The sequence below is a fragment of the Gossypium hirsutum genome, chromosome D12 (assembly GCF_007990345.1).
Source record: "Gossypium hirsutum isolate 1008001.06 chromosome D12, Gossypium_hirsutum_v2.1, whole genome shotgun sequence".
In the NCBI taxonomy this organism is placed as follows: domain Eukaryota; kingdom Viridiplantae; phylum Streptophyta; class Magnoliopsida; order Malvales; family Malvaceae; genus Gossypium; species Gossypium hirsutum.
The window spans coordinates 54883890-54898320 of NC_053448.1; the positions used below are offsets into that span (position 1 = coordinate 54883890).

The window sequence follows — 14431 nt, forward strand, 5'->3', positions numbered from 1 at the left end:
TTGTTTCATGTCTCCACAAAAAAAAAAGGTGGTAAAAAGAGAAATAAAACTACGTTCGCATCTAATACAAACAAATTTATCCATGAGTTTCATAATGTGAAGTAAAATCTATTCGGTGTAAGGAAATGGCTCTATGGATTTACATTACTGGAATTAGACGAGGCAATGATTCCAGGGCACCACTGCCACCTGTTGAGAAACATAACATTTCCGTGGGAAACCACTGAATCACCCACCTTGATCTCAGAATTAGTGCAGGAATCCGAGAACATAGGCATCATTGTTGGTGCAGCTCCCTGAGGAAGCTAGATAGCATGAAAAAGAGCTGAGGCAGATCACGAAGTCAAAGAATGAAGGTACAAGAGTTTTACGAGCCATTTTATGTTGATTTCTTTAATTAGAAGATGGATCAAAATATTTAAAATGGTCCTTCTCTAGGTCCTAACTTATAGGTGTTGGATTGTTTGACGACCTTAAATATTTGTTTTCTTACAAGGTGGTGGTATTTCTTGTGGGTTTGAGAAGCTAGCCTTACTCACAAATACATTGTTTTAACAGGCCGCGGAATTACGGGATGGACAAACCATGCCTTCCTGAGCCCAAAGCAGTCTGTGTGTCATGGAGCTATTCCACAGCTTTAAAAGCCCCATCCTTCAAATCCTGAACAAAAGAAAGTCACAGAATTAGTTTCTGCATCAACACACTCCTTGAAACACTTTACCTCAAGTTCCAAACCAATGCCTGCAATCTCCTCCTCCTCTCTACCATCTTTTGTCTCTTTTGCACCCTGCCCAACATTTTACACTTTCTTTTTAAGATGCACAATGTTTTACAGAAAATTAGCACTTCTTGATAAAGAGCTGGGATGGAAGAGAGGGAGACAGAAGGATGCATCTGATATTGTTGTATTGGAAGTTTTATGTATTTCAAATAATTATATAATTTCGCGTTCTTTAAAGAAACTTATCAAGATGATATTTATTTAGTATTGTTTATTTTGAGCTTATATACAGAGAATACCATAAGTGTTACAAGTATGAAGAAAATAGGAGTTTGAATTGGTTTCATAAAATAAGGGCAATAAAGAAATTAGGCATAAGAATGAGGATAAAACAAGGAACAAATTTATATCATGGAATGTGCAAGGAATAAAAGAATCAATGGCCTTCCAATTCTACCCCCACGTAGTCAGTCCTCTTTTTAATATAATGGCCAATTCAATGAAAAAAAAAAGGAAGAGAAAATAAAAGGTACAAACAACAAACACATCGGAAATGGCTGTTTGGGTTTACACAGCTGGAATTGGAGCCCCACTCCACTACTACTGCCCATTGAGAACCATAATATTTCCATCAGACTCGATATCCACAGTACAGAATCACCCTCTTGATTTCCCCAGCCAGCATCTTCTCCGCCATGCTGTCCTCCAGAAGTCTCATTATGGCTCTTCTCAATGGCCTTCTTCTACCACCCTCTCTCAAAACCTTTCCGTCACTTGCAGTTTTATTTCTTTGCTTTTAAGCTTCTCAAACACCTCCTGCAGCATTATATTCGCTATCTCCTTCACCTCCAACTTGAATAGATTAGACGAGATAATCGTACTTGGTCAGCTGCCTGAATACGATTATCTCGTCCAATCTATTCAAATTGGAGGTGAAGGAGATAGCGAATATAATGCTGCAGGAGGTGTTTGACAGGCTTAAAGGCAAAGAAATAAAACTGCAAGTGACGGAAAGAACTCTGGCTTGAAATATCGCTTCAGTTCTTCCATCACCATCCCCTTAATATACTGTAACTGCTGTCTTTCTCATCATAACCCGGATCAAACCCCATCTGTCGCCCACCCTTCTCAATTACACTGCTTCCGACATTAGATGTCATTAGCAAAAGGGTATTCTTGAAATCCACTGTTCTCCCTTTCCTGTCTGTCAACCTTCAATCCTCCAGTATCTGAAGCATCACGTTAAAGATGTCAGGATGGGCCTTCTCAATCTCATTGAAAAGCACTACTGTGTATTGTCGTCTACGAACAGCCTCAGTTAGCTGACCACCCTCATTGTAACCAACATACCCGGGTGGTGGCCCAATGAGCTTGGATACTGTCTGCGTCTCCATGTACTAACTCATATAAAATCGGATCATGGCTTCTTCCATACCATCTTACAATGTCAACTAAAAGCGAACACAGTTTATCAGATTCATGTGAAAGGAAGAAAAGACCTTTTTAAAACATTAAACAACAATAAGAGCTTTGAAATAACAAAGTCGCACAAGAAAGAATATTCCACTGGCCATAACTATAGCAGTTATTCAAGAAATACAGAGATAGCCGTCTGCCACCGCTAAAAACCTCAATAGCAGCGGATCGCGGCCGCAAATAGCAGTACTGTAACACGAAATGTAGAAGTTAAGTTTAAGGCGTCAAAATTTACCTTATTTCATTTCTTTGTCGACAAGAGAGGGCTTCTTGGAGGAGAGGAAGAGAGACGAGGGTGGATGAGATTGAAAGTGCGTAAGAAATTATGAAAGCAAACAAAGTTGGAGTATATATAATGAGAATGGACACGTGTTAAATGAGTATGTTTGACTCAGCTTTGACTGAGCTGTTAATTCGTTAAGATTGTTATTACTGTTAAGTAGTTATAGAAGTTGTTATTTACATTCATTCTTGATTTGCAGTTGAGTTTTATCTCCTCTTCTCTTTTCTCTGTTCCTTGTTTCTTCTTTGTTTTACTTCTTTAGTTTTCTTGTTGCTTTGCTGCTGGGTTCATAATTTTTTTTAGATAATTTTATTTTTAACCCACTAATAAAATGGTGAATTTACGTGATAGGTCCCACTATTATATTCGCCCCCACCTATCTTCGATGTGCAAATGAGTTCCAAGCAAATTAACCTCGAGGATTCAATGAAGCCAATGACTATTTGCATTTTGCACTGACGAAAATAGTCCACTACATATTGAGTAATGTATAACAAGAAACTCAATTTCTACAAATGATTTCTACAGTAACACTTTATAAAATAATTTAATAATATTAGAATTTGTTGTTGTGATTTCCAAATAAAATCTCATTCCTATTTATAGGAATTTTCATATCTCTTCATAGAGACAACTTTCAATAGGTGTCTTTCCGAATAATAATGTCTTTAAAATAAACACATAATTATTCATTTAATATTATAACTATTAAAATAATATTATTTAAATAGTTATAATTTTTTTTAGAAAATCAAATAATATAATTTTTTATTAATTACACTCATTCACTTATAGTTATTGGAACACTATAAATATTTGAAAATGTTCCAACAAGAACAAATTTAGACTTGTTTGAGCCTTTTCAGTAGTACGAAAAAATGAATCAATTTAATCCATATACTATTAAAAAGAATTATACAAATTCAAATTTCAACAAAGTTAAAACTTACTATTTAAAATATTTTATTGTTAAGGAATTAATATTTTGTAAGATTTTTACAATTATGCAAATGAAAAAATAATTCCCATGTCATCAATGTTTAAATGTTAATTATATGCAATTCAATCATATTTTATTGTTTTTATTAATATGAAAATTAAATTAATTCATTTAATAATAAATTAACTAATTTAATCTAACCCCTATACCATAAATAATAGACAAATACTTTCACCCATAATTATATATATTTTTTCAGTTTTGATCTGAACTCTCACTAATCAAATCATACTAACTCAATGAGGGAGTTTATCTAAAATATTTCTCTTTCAATTAAAAAGATTCAATCAAATAATAACATGCATAAAATAATTATGTAATTTACAATTTAGCAAAAAAAACTCAATTTTATAACTAAGCAATCATAATAGATATTAATAATTAATATAATTTTATTATGTTCTTTACAATAAAAATAAATTATAATTCTTTATTTTTTTTAAATGTATCTATAAGCATTGCATATTTATATTAAAATTTATTAATAGAAAAAGTAATAAATAATAATTTTTTATGTTGAATTATAATTTCAAATAAAATTTTAAAAACATTAGTTTAATATAAAATATTTTTAATATTATAATTATATATGTATCATAAATATATAAAACTAATAATTATTAAAATCTATAAAATTAAACTTTGATAATAATATAATAATATATTATTTAACTATTATAGGAATCGAAATCGATTACCTTAACTCGATATATTAAATTTGTATATTATTAATACATAAAATAATAACATACTATAATGTATTAGTATTACCAATGCATAGAATAATATTATAATATATAATTATTACTTAAAATATTAATACATATATAACTATTATTATAATATAAATTATAATAAAAGATATAATATTACATGATATTAAAATATTTAATCATTGATTCATATATATAAACTATTAATATATCATGTGATATCATATAACATTATATAATATACATACATATCATACAATATAGTAGGAGGGCTAACTTTTAAATGTACGAAAAGTATAGAGACTTAGAGCATATTTCAACTAGTATAATAACAAATAATAACATTATAATAATTAATATATAATGTACTACTATTATATAACTATTATTATATTATAAATTATAATAAAAGATATAATATTGCATAATATTATAATGTTTAATCATTGATACATATTATATATAAACTATTAATATATTATATATTATATTATATTATATTATATTATATTGCATTATATAATATAATAAGAAGGTTAACTTTCAAATGTACGTAAAATATAGAGATTTAGAGCATATTTTAACTAGTACAATAACAAATAATAATATTATAATAATTAATATATAATATACTACTATTATATAACTATTATTTTATTATAGATTACAATAAAATATATAGTTTACATGATATTATAATGTTTGATCATTGATGCATGTATAAACCATTAATATATTATACACTACATGGAATGATATAGCATTATACAATATAGTAGGAGAGCTAACTTTCAAATATACGAAAAGTATAAGGGCTTAGAACATATTTCAACAAGTATAATATTAAACAATAATATATAATAAGTAATATAAAATGCACTACTATTATATATAATTATTATATTATAGGATATAATAAAATATATAGTATTACACACAGTGGTAGAGCAAAAAAAAAATTTGGGGGTGCAAAATTAAATTGTATATTTTTACAGTAGTAAAAATATAATTTCACTATTTTAATAGTTTATATCTTTATAAATCTTAAAGGATTAAATCAATTTTTTATCATTTTGGGGGGGACAAAGTGCAATTTTACCAATACTAATTTAAAATTTTATAAATTATAAATGGCCTAAATGAAATAAACTTGGGGGGTCGGGGCTCCTGCCAGCCCCCTTACTCCGCCACTAATTACATGATATTATAATTTTTAATCATTGAAACACATATATAAACTATTAATATATTATATACTACATGATATGATATACATCATATAATATAGTAGGAATACTAACTTTCAAATGTAAGAAAAGTATAGAGACTTAGAGCATATTTCAACCAGTATAATAAAAAATATAGCATATACTAATAATTAATATATTATGTATTACTTTACTATTATAGTATGTGATGTAATATTATATAATGAAATAATATATTTTATAAGTATTAATATAATAACTATTATTATATCATAGATTATAATAAAGGTTATAGCATCAATAGTTATGTATACTTTAATGTATTAAAACACATGTTTATAATTATAACTAACCATACATAAAATCTTATTAAAAAATTTATATATTAATAAAATATTTTTTTTTAAATTAGATTTTGAATTGAGCTTTAACTTTTACAAATTGTATATGGGTATTGAGTTTAATTTCTTTTTATTTTGGACTTGAGATTTGAGCTATAATTAATTTATTTTGAGTTTGGGTAATAATGAGTATATTTTTTAGATTTGCCTTAGTATAATATATTTGAGTTTTGGAATAAATATTTTAGAATATGACTATTAAGTACATAAGTTTAACAAACAAGATAAAAAGTTATTTAATTCTCAATATAATATAGTAATTAACAATAAAAAAAATGTTCGTTAATTCATATAATATTATAAAATAATAAATTTTACATACGATAATCACTTTAATTATTTTATGTAAAATAATTTTATTATATATAATTTATACTTTTTATAAGGCAAATGAATTAAGTTAGTATTGTATAAAAGTAAAAATAATTATTACATTCAAAATTAAAATATTTATAATTTATAAAATTTAAAATTATTTAAATTCATTAGCCCAACTCGATCAGAGCCCGAATCCAGAAAAATCTAAGTCCAAAAGAACCCAAGCTTAAAAAATTCTGAGCCTGAGCTGATCCAAAGTCGAAAAAATCAGAATCCGAAATAAACCCGATCCCAACCCACCCATTTACCATCTGCTTTGATTTATCAAATTCCAAAAAGGTCTTCAATACCTCTCCTTTCAATTAAATCAGACCATTATCAAACGCTAGTTATTTACTTGATATAACATTGAACCACTTCCATCTCGGTTCTGAAAATCTAAGATTTTTGTCGGTTTGGTAAGTGAGTCGGTGAACTCATTTTCAAACAACTTTTTTAATATGTTGCATTTGCATGTAGCAACATTACCTACTTTTGTCTCCAAAATTTGACATCTGCCCCTTCCATTACTACATTTGCGAAGACATGCAACATGTGACATGCAGCCTCTTGACGTGGATTACCTCTCCTCCTTCCTGACCCAATTGAGGATTAGAGAGGAAAAATGGATATAATATCTATTACTTGACTTCAGATGATTTCTTCACTATCCCAATTAAATTCTGATTCCAATACAACAGCAAAAGGCATTACCATTTCCAAGGATTCTGAAAAGAGAAATGAGAGATGATAATTCTGGCATTTTACCAACGATATTGCTTAATTGAAACATTTGATTATGTATTTAACTTACATTCACATATCACAATACGAAGGTATGACTACCTCCGTACACGCGACAAAAGGACACCCTGATTGATTCGGATTTTACATAATTTATGTTATATATAGTGGACATCGTACACTATTACCTTCACAACAAGTGCAAAATTTGACTATACTATTCCTGCCATCATCTACATCTGATAAACTGTCACTTTTCAACTCAAACCGATCCATGTTCTAACCATTGGCAATGTCACTATAGCATACCACTCCTTATGCCTCTTAACAGAAAGCTGAAACAAATATCAAACGGGCAATGTTATTTGCTGTGTATCAAGTTTACGAATGCTGGAACAAGGTATAACCAAAAGCAAAAACGAGACCAACCATACACACGTAACACACCTAACAATTCTCTGCACTAGATGCTGATGGACACATCATTTCCTTTCCATCTACGCCTCCTGTGGAAACTGAATTGTCCTCACCCTTTGAACTCAATGATCCTGGCTTCATTTTCTGGACCTCCTCCCTAGTGTAGATACCAATCTTGCGAACCATGGCACAAAATTCCCTATTTCATAAACAATAATACAATTATGTGCAAGACATCCAATGTATTAAATAAGTGAAAATGTATTAGAATCAATGTATGAATCCTTACAGCCAGGGATCATCTCCAACAAGCATCATATCACCCTCATCATCAGTATAAACAACGAGCCAATTCTTCTTAGGGGCCATTAACTCGCCTTTAAATTCAAATAATCCATCCAACTCAGCAATCAGTTCATCATAGTCATTGAACTTAGTAAGGTCCACCGACCTACCAAGAGCAATCCCCTGCTTGTGAACCTGAAAACAGAAATAGACAGACCAAGTTCCTTATAGATTTCGTTACAGAAAGTGTGCAATATCAAGACAATGAAGAGAGATTAAACAACCTTGGTACAACTCCTAGTTGAGGCACTTGAAGGTTTGCTTTGAATCTCTCGTGTATGAGGCTGTTTCTCCTGCTCGTTATAATTAGACAGGTCCTCCACCTCTGCCAATTGCAAGGCCTTCAACTTTTCAGAATTTTGAGCAGACTCAAATTCAAGAACTTGGCGGGATGCAGCTTGCATATGAGAGACTGTCGGCTCTGATGCAACAGAATTCCTAATGAGAGGAATACCAAAGAGTTTACAATTTCCTTCTCTATATTTTCCATTCTCATGCCCTTGTACAAATGATGTTTTGGGCATTAAATCTCTTGATTGGACTGGATTGCTTTCATGATGAGATGAAGTGGGGGGAGGCATCAACCAGTTTCCATGCGAGTGTTCAATCCTATGACCTTGAAGTATAGGATAGTCATCAAAACCACTACATCTACCATTTCCTCGCATTTGATAAGGCACATCAGAACCTTGCAGTGGAGACTTTGCATTGGTGTCTGCCAACTTAAGTGACTGACCAGAGGGCATGAGGGACCAAGAGCCAAGCTTTCCTTCTTGATGTAGTGATTGTTTTCTCGTTGAATTACCAGCCACTAAAGTTTGATCAACCAAGGATGAACAGTATCCATGCAAGGACTCAGCATTTGACCCAAACCCCGTGAGCAGATCTGTGCATGGTCGCTCATGCCTCCCAGAGGACATCCAATTCTCTGATGCAAATCTTCTTGAAGCAGAAACCACATCATTGTTGTTATCATCTACAGAAGGAGGCCACATCACTGACTTTTCAGCAATGTCCGACTCAATACTCTCAGCAAAGTTGCTTCTCAAGGTCGAGAATTCTTGGCCTTGCAAAACCCTTGACAACCCACTAGCTGACGAAGGGTCTATAGTAACTTTGGATGAACCTGGAAAATGAACAGATCTTTCTAGATGAAGTTTTACATGAAAACATATTATTGAACAGTTACGCGTGAAAGGACCTACCTTCCCTAGTCAGCACAGAGGAATCAGGGGATGAAGGTACTGCATGGGATCGAGGCCTTTTGGTCCTGGGCATTGGTAGGGGATTTAAGGCAGGAGGAGCTAAAGGAGGTTCAATTTTCCAAGGAGAAACTCTCTCCGGACGAGGTATGGAAGACGTCTCATCCCATCGCACCTGTAATGGAGGTTAGAACATCATTTTAAAATTCCAGACAACTTAAGACATTCTACCATTTGTTCAGATTTCTAAAAATGTCAAATTACTTTGAGACATCTCCACTTGGAATCCTGCCACCTTTTGGGATCAGCATCCTCAATCCCGACTACTGTTCCAGTAAACCTGCAATAAAAAAAACGAAAGCACTCAGCTTGCTCCCATATCAAGTTGAAAACTGCTGCTCATGCAGTAAAATACTAGAAACTTCAAAAATTATTATTCTGATTTATCCACACAAGGATGTAGTATCCTCGCATAGAAAGGAGCTATACCTCTGTTCAGGAGCTTCTTCCCCTTCAAACCTCATTTTAAACCTCATACCTATTGAGTAATTATTCTTTAATGACTCCATGTACTGACCAAATGGAACAATAAACTCAGCCGGACTTGTCCTACAACAGAACATTTCCATGTGTAAATACAAGAAGATACAAATAACCCTTTGACCAAATAGCAACATTAGAGTTGAAAATTCCTCAGTGGCCCATTTAAAGAGCTTTAGCATATTAATCCGGGAAAAATGACATGCATATCAAAAAGGAAGTAAGATCTACATACCTAGGTTTGTAATACACCGTGAAAATGGTTTTTGTTGTGAAGGCATGCCATGCTGTTGCAAGCACACCAAGATGCATGCTGTGACTTGATATTACTGATGAAGGAACATTGCCCTCCTGCCTCATTGCACGTCGTACACCAACACGCAATTCTCCATTCTCACCTCTACAGTCGAACACCATTTCCACATTATTTCCCAAGCTCGTACAACGAAATCAATTTAAAACACCAAAATTCAGGGAACAAGGAAGCAGGCAAACCTTAAAAAAATAAACGCATCCCCTGCAACAAGCCTCTTGGAGCTAACAAATACACTCCAGCCGCTTTGAAGCAAGTGCCTTCGTGGTTGACCTGGTATGCCCAACAACAAAAATAAATAAAACGGGTTTAACGTATAATAACGAGAACAGAACCAAGTAAAAAATTAATATATTAGCTTGCACTTGTACAAACATTTCACGATCAGACTCCTTGAATTTCATTGTGTAGTGTGTGTAAATGCATGAAGACCAACAGCATTCAAAGTATTACCTCTGAAGATATGTCGGAATCGCCACTCATTTCCATGCAAATCCTTAGCAACCAACTCCTGGGTTGGAGGTTGCCGTGACATGTCCTGTTAAACAAGCTCAAATGAATAACAACCAAATTATCACATCAGAAAGAAGAAAAGGAACTCATACATCCGCAGCAAATAGACACAAACCAATGGTGGAAGACATTCATCCGCATGCCGCCTGAGAACGGAAAACCCACCATGGGTGCTTGTATCTGAGGCAGTCAAGATCTTGCAAAAGGAATGAACATGGAACCTTGGTGGTTGAGGAAAGGGAGACTCCTTGTCCACGGTATTCTCATCTTGCTGCTAAGAAACAGGTAAGGCAAAGAACAAACTCATGAAAAATTCAACTTCTCATCAAATTTTGATTATTACAAAGAAAAAAAGTAGAGACCAAAGCTTACAGTAGGTTCAGGAAGTAGAGTCACTTGTGCAAAAACCTCATCGGTATCTGGTTCAGCCTAAATAGTTAACAGCAAAAGGATATTAGTCTCGTTAGCAAAACTAAACCCCATAGACAAGAGAAACCCATACAAATTGCAATAAGAAAAAGGTGCAAGTTACCTTTAGTTGAACGTTAATCACCCGACAAAGGATCTTGGATGGAAGATTATACACTGGCATATGCTGGTCTGGAACCTGATTAGTAGACGCCTCAACCTGATTCACCACGAACTTTGAGGTTAATGATAAGCAAACCCAGAAAAAGAAAAAGAGAGGAAGTGGAAAGAACCACTTCAGAAATCACATTCATTCACCAACAAAGAAATTTTAACTTTAACACGAAAAAAAATAAGAGAAAATAGGGGATAGAAGAGAAACCTGTTCTATGTGACCTTGAGGAAAGTAGAACACGCTCTCTCCTTCGCGAGGGACGGTCACCAGCGGTCCCGCACATGCATGCCATAGCTCCGTATACAGCGCTGTTTCAGGGTCTATATTTTCCAGACACGAGACGGAACCCAAATAAACATAAAACGGCAAAAAAAAAAAACCACCAAAACTCTTAGAACCCGAAGAAAGGCAGAAACGGAAAAAGAGATTATACCTCTGATGGCAGCTTGATGAGTGGAATGACCATTTTGCCCTTCCATGGTCTTCCTAGCATCCATTGACTTACTGTAACCAGAAGAACAGCTTTCTCCTCCTCTTACGTTAACACAATTTCCTTTCATTGATACCTCCTAAGCTGTCATTTCTCCGCCAAATGTTTTCAGCTCAGATCTTCCATCTAATAGTCTCAAATTCCTTAAACTATAAACCCTAACTCGAATTCAACTCAATCCACCATCACCACTCTCGTAAAACCCCAACTTTTCCTGAGACTCTGATCAAAACCACCAAAACAAGCATATATCTGTCTCAATTCAACATCAATCTTCTTGATTTATGCATCAGTCAATCAATTCTTATTTCTCTCTTTCTCTCTCTCTTTCTTTCCACTTTTTATCTCTAGTCGCTGTCACCCTTCCTCTTTCCTCCTGCCAAAACACAAACAACTCACTGCTCGGCCTCTAATCTCCTTCCCATCGACCTGTATAAATTGCAGCAGATATCAGAGCTCGTACACTCTTCAAAAGAAAAAAAAAATTACAAAATAAAAATAAAGCTTTTATCTCTCTTTCTTTCTTTCTCTCTGATTTTTTTTCTGGCATCGGTCTCTGAAGAAGCAATGGCAATCATTTAAACCGCGGTCAATTCCTAACCCACTGAAACAACCGGCATTACCGGCTACACCCGGTGGACTTATCAGTGGGGACGAATGAGTCGAGGACCAGGCCCCAAGGGGACCAGATCATTCAAGCAAGTTAGAAAATTAATACGAAATACGAAATATAGATTAGTTTAAACCACAACAAAATCTTATATTTTACATTTATTCTATGACAGGAAGAAAAGAAATATAAATGGAAAAAAAAAAGCATATGGTTTATATATATTGAGATTGAAGGAAGAGATTGTAAACTCATGTAATGGCTTGATAGTTAGAGAGTTCGTATTTTCAGTTATGATATAAGTTCGAGCTATATTTATTGTTTTGGATTTTGCTCCAACTATAATTGATTTGTGTTTTGATTATTAAATTATAAAAAAATTAATTTTATAATTAATATTATCGATTGTTTTTATTTTAATTGCTCTCTTTTAAATAATTAATTAAAATTATATTTTTATTTGATATAATAAAATAGTTACTTTTCAATACTTACATATTTTATTTATTTTATTTTATTTTATTTTTAAATAATTTAATAAATTTAATCGTCTTTATTTATGAATTTTATCAAATTAATCTTTTAACACATTTTCATAATTAAAAATTTTATATTTATATTTTTTATTTAGTTTTTAAATTATGGATACATTTAAGGACCAATTTGATAGAATTTATAAATATAGAAGATTAAATTTGTTGAATTATAAGAATGATGATCAATTTAATAAAATGTATAAATATTGAAGACAAAATATGCTATTATACCGATTTTAAAAAGTCACATCATCATGCTCATTAACTATTTAACAAAAAGTGATTAAAACAAAAACGATCAAAAACATTAGAGATAAAATTGAATACGATCAAAACAAAAATACACTAGCCGTCCAATTGCTAATGATGTAGTTTATCCGTTTTGTTGAGGTGTAATTTTTGTAAGCCTTATATAACAATTCCGTTGATGGATTGCAAATTTTTTTCACATTTAGAATCTAATTTTTTTAATCTCGTTTTGATAATTAAATTATCATTTTCATTCCATTTTACCTAAATATTTATTGGTTTTTATATAAAAATATATATTTATTGATTTAAATCAATACAAAAATGATAATTCAAATATCAAGTGGATAACAAAAATTAAAACACCAATGTGTAAAAATAAATATTGTTCAGGGACTAAATTGTGGCTCAACTTATATGAGTATGGATCTCATTGATGACAGAATCATTCCCCAATCAACAGACTTTGATTTCTATCACGCTAGGCGCTAGCTACACTAGGAGAGTTACTTTCTTGCCATCATTTCATGCATTTCATCTCCTATGCAGAGATGTTAAAAAATGTAGTGTTTACTGATAGGGCTTCGAGTGGACGGGTATCCTGCGATTGAAAGGTCTAAGGAAGAAGACATACCCGGCCGGGAAAAACTCACAAGCAGTCAAAAGGGTATGAAAATTTGACTCCCTCTAAAAAGGAAAAGGCAATAATCATGTTCAAAAATGGATGTCAACATACAAGAAACCAGACCTAAAGTGATAAGGCCAAACCAAGCATGAAGTAGGCATCAATCAAACCTTCAAACCTAACTACATTGAGACACATGAAAAAAACATGGTAAAAAGAAAAACAAAATACAAAGCATAAAAACAATATGAAAGAGCATATAAATTAAAAATGGATCATGCAAGCACTATCCGACCACCTTCATCACATAGTTAATCCATTATGATTTATGATTGATGAATAGAGATTCGAAGACTCACTAGAAAAAGAGAGCAGAGAGTGCAAACCTAACAACATAGGGGGCAAAACCCAACCCAAGAAAAACCTCCGCCAACATCTTTCTATTATTCTTCCGAACAACCAAACAAAAAAGAGAATGAAAATACAATGAAGGGGGAAGGTAGAGGTGGAAGATGAAGAGAAGGAAAATTATTCGAAATTACTCATTTAAGTTAACTTGTTAACAAAAGTTGATGTGGTAGTTATAATTCCTCACATATTTGTGTAAGCTAACTTGTTAGTTACTTTATTATTGTTTTATTATTAATAAGTTGTCAGTTCAGTTTTTAAATTACGAAAAGTTATAAAGTAATCACTAACGAACTGGTGACATTACACATTACCTTGCTAGTTTTGTCCTTTAATTAGTTAAAGGATGAATAATGAAAACATTACAATCAATAATTTTAGTGATCATTTTCTAACTTTTCATAGTCGAGTGATCAAAAATAAAAATTTACTAATAATTTGGCAACTAATTAATAATATATTTAATTTCGAATAATTGAGTCCAAATTGCAATTTTTCATAATTTGGTGGCCAAAGAGTAAACTTACTGATAATTGGGTGTAGTTTATTAATTTCTATTTGTGTTGAATTTAAAATTGCAAGATGCAACCAACGGCCTATTGTTCCAGTGACAAAAGTATTATATTGTAGACTTTAGAACATATTAGGAAGTAAATAAGTGTCTGTTAGTAGTTAGCAGTTAGTAGTTAGTAGTTAT

General features: G+C 32.2%; 1 protein-coding gene across 2 annotated transcripts; it reads right to left on the reverse strand.

Moving 5' to 3' along the window:
- Positions 1 to 6935: 6935 nt before the first annotated feature.
- Positions 6936 to 12101, reverse strand: LOC107946610 (auxin response factor 2A). Of its 2 annotated transcripts, none has more exons than XM_016881008.2 (15): positions 11250 to 12101; positions 11024 to 11136; positions 10766 to 10861; positions 10606 to 10662; positions 10349 to 10507; positions 10174 to 10258; positions 9903 to 9993; positions 9643 to 9807; positions 9357 to 9476; positions 9132 to 9207; positions 8871 to 9042; positions 7890 to 8791; positions 7610 to 7800; positions 7351 to 7519; positions 6936 to 7238 (listed from the first exon to the last, which is right to left on the reverse strand). In XM_016881008.2, exons 1-14 carry the CDS (start codon positions 11374 to 11376, stop codon positions 7351 to 7353), a joined length of 2523 nt encoding a protein of 840 aa, XP_016736497.1. In that variant the 5' UTR covers positions 11377 to 12101; the 3' UTR covers positions 6936 to 7238. The 2 variants fall into 2 exon arrangements, with proteins under 2 accessions (XP_016736497.1, XP_016736498.1); XM_016881009.2 differs by having other exon boundaries at positions 10349 to 10504; positions 11250 to 11866.
- Between the last annotated feature and the right edge of the window lie 2330 nt (positions 12102 to 14431).

Coding starts and splice junctions, on each gene's coding strand:
- LOC107946610 (XM_016881008.2), bottom strand. CDS start 11,376: ATGAAAGGAAATTGTGTTAACGTAAGAGGAGGAGAAAGCTGTTCTTCT. Junction 11,137..11,249: donor TCATCAAGCTGCCATCAGAG/GTATAATCTCTT, acceptor TGGAAAATATAG/ACCCTGAAACAGCGCTGTAT. Junction 10,663..10,765: donor TGATTAACGTTCAACTAAAG/GTAACTTGCACC, acceptor TTAACTATTTAG/GCTGAACCAGATACCGATGA.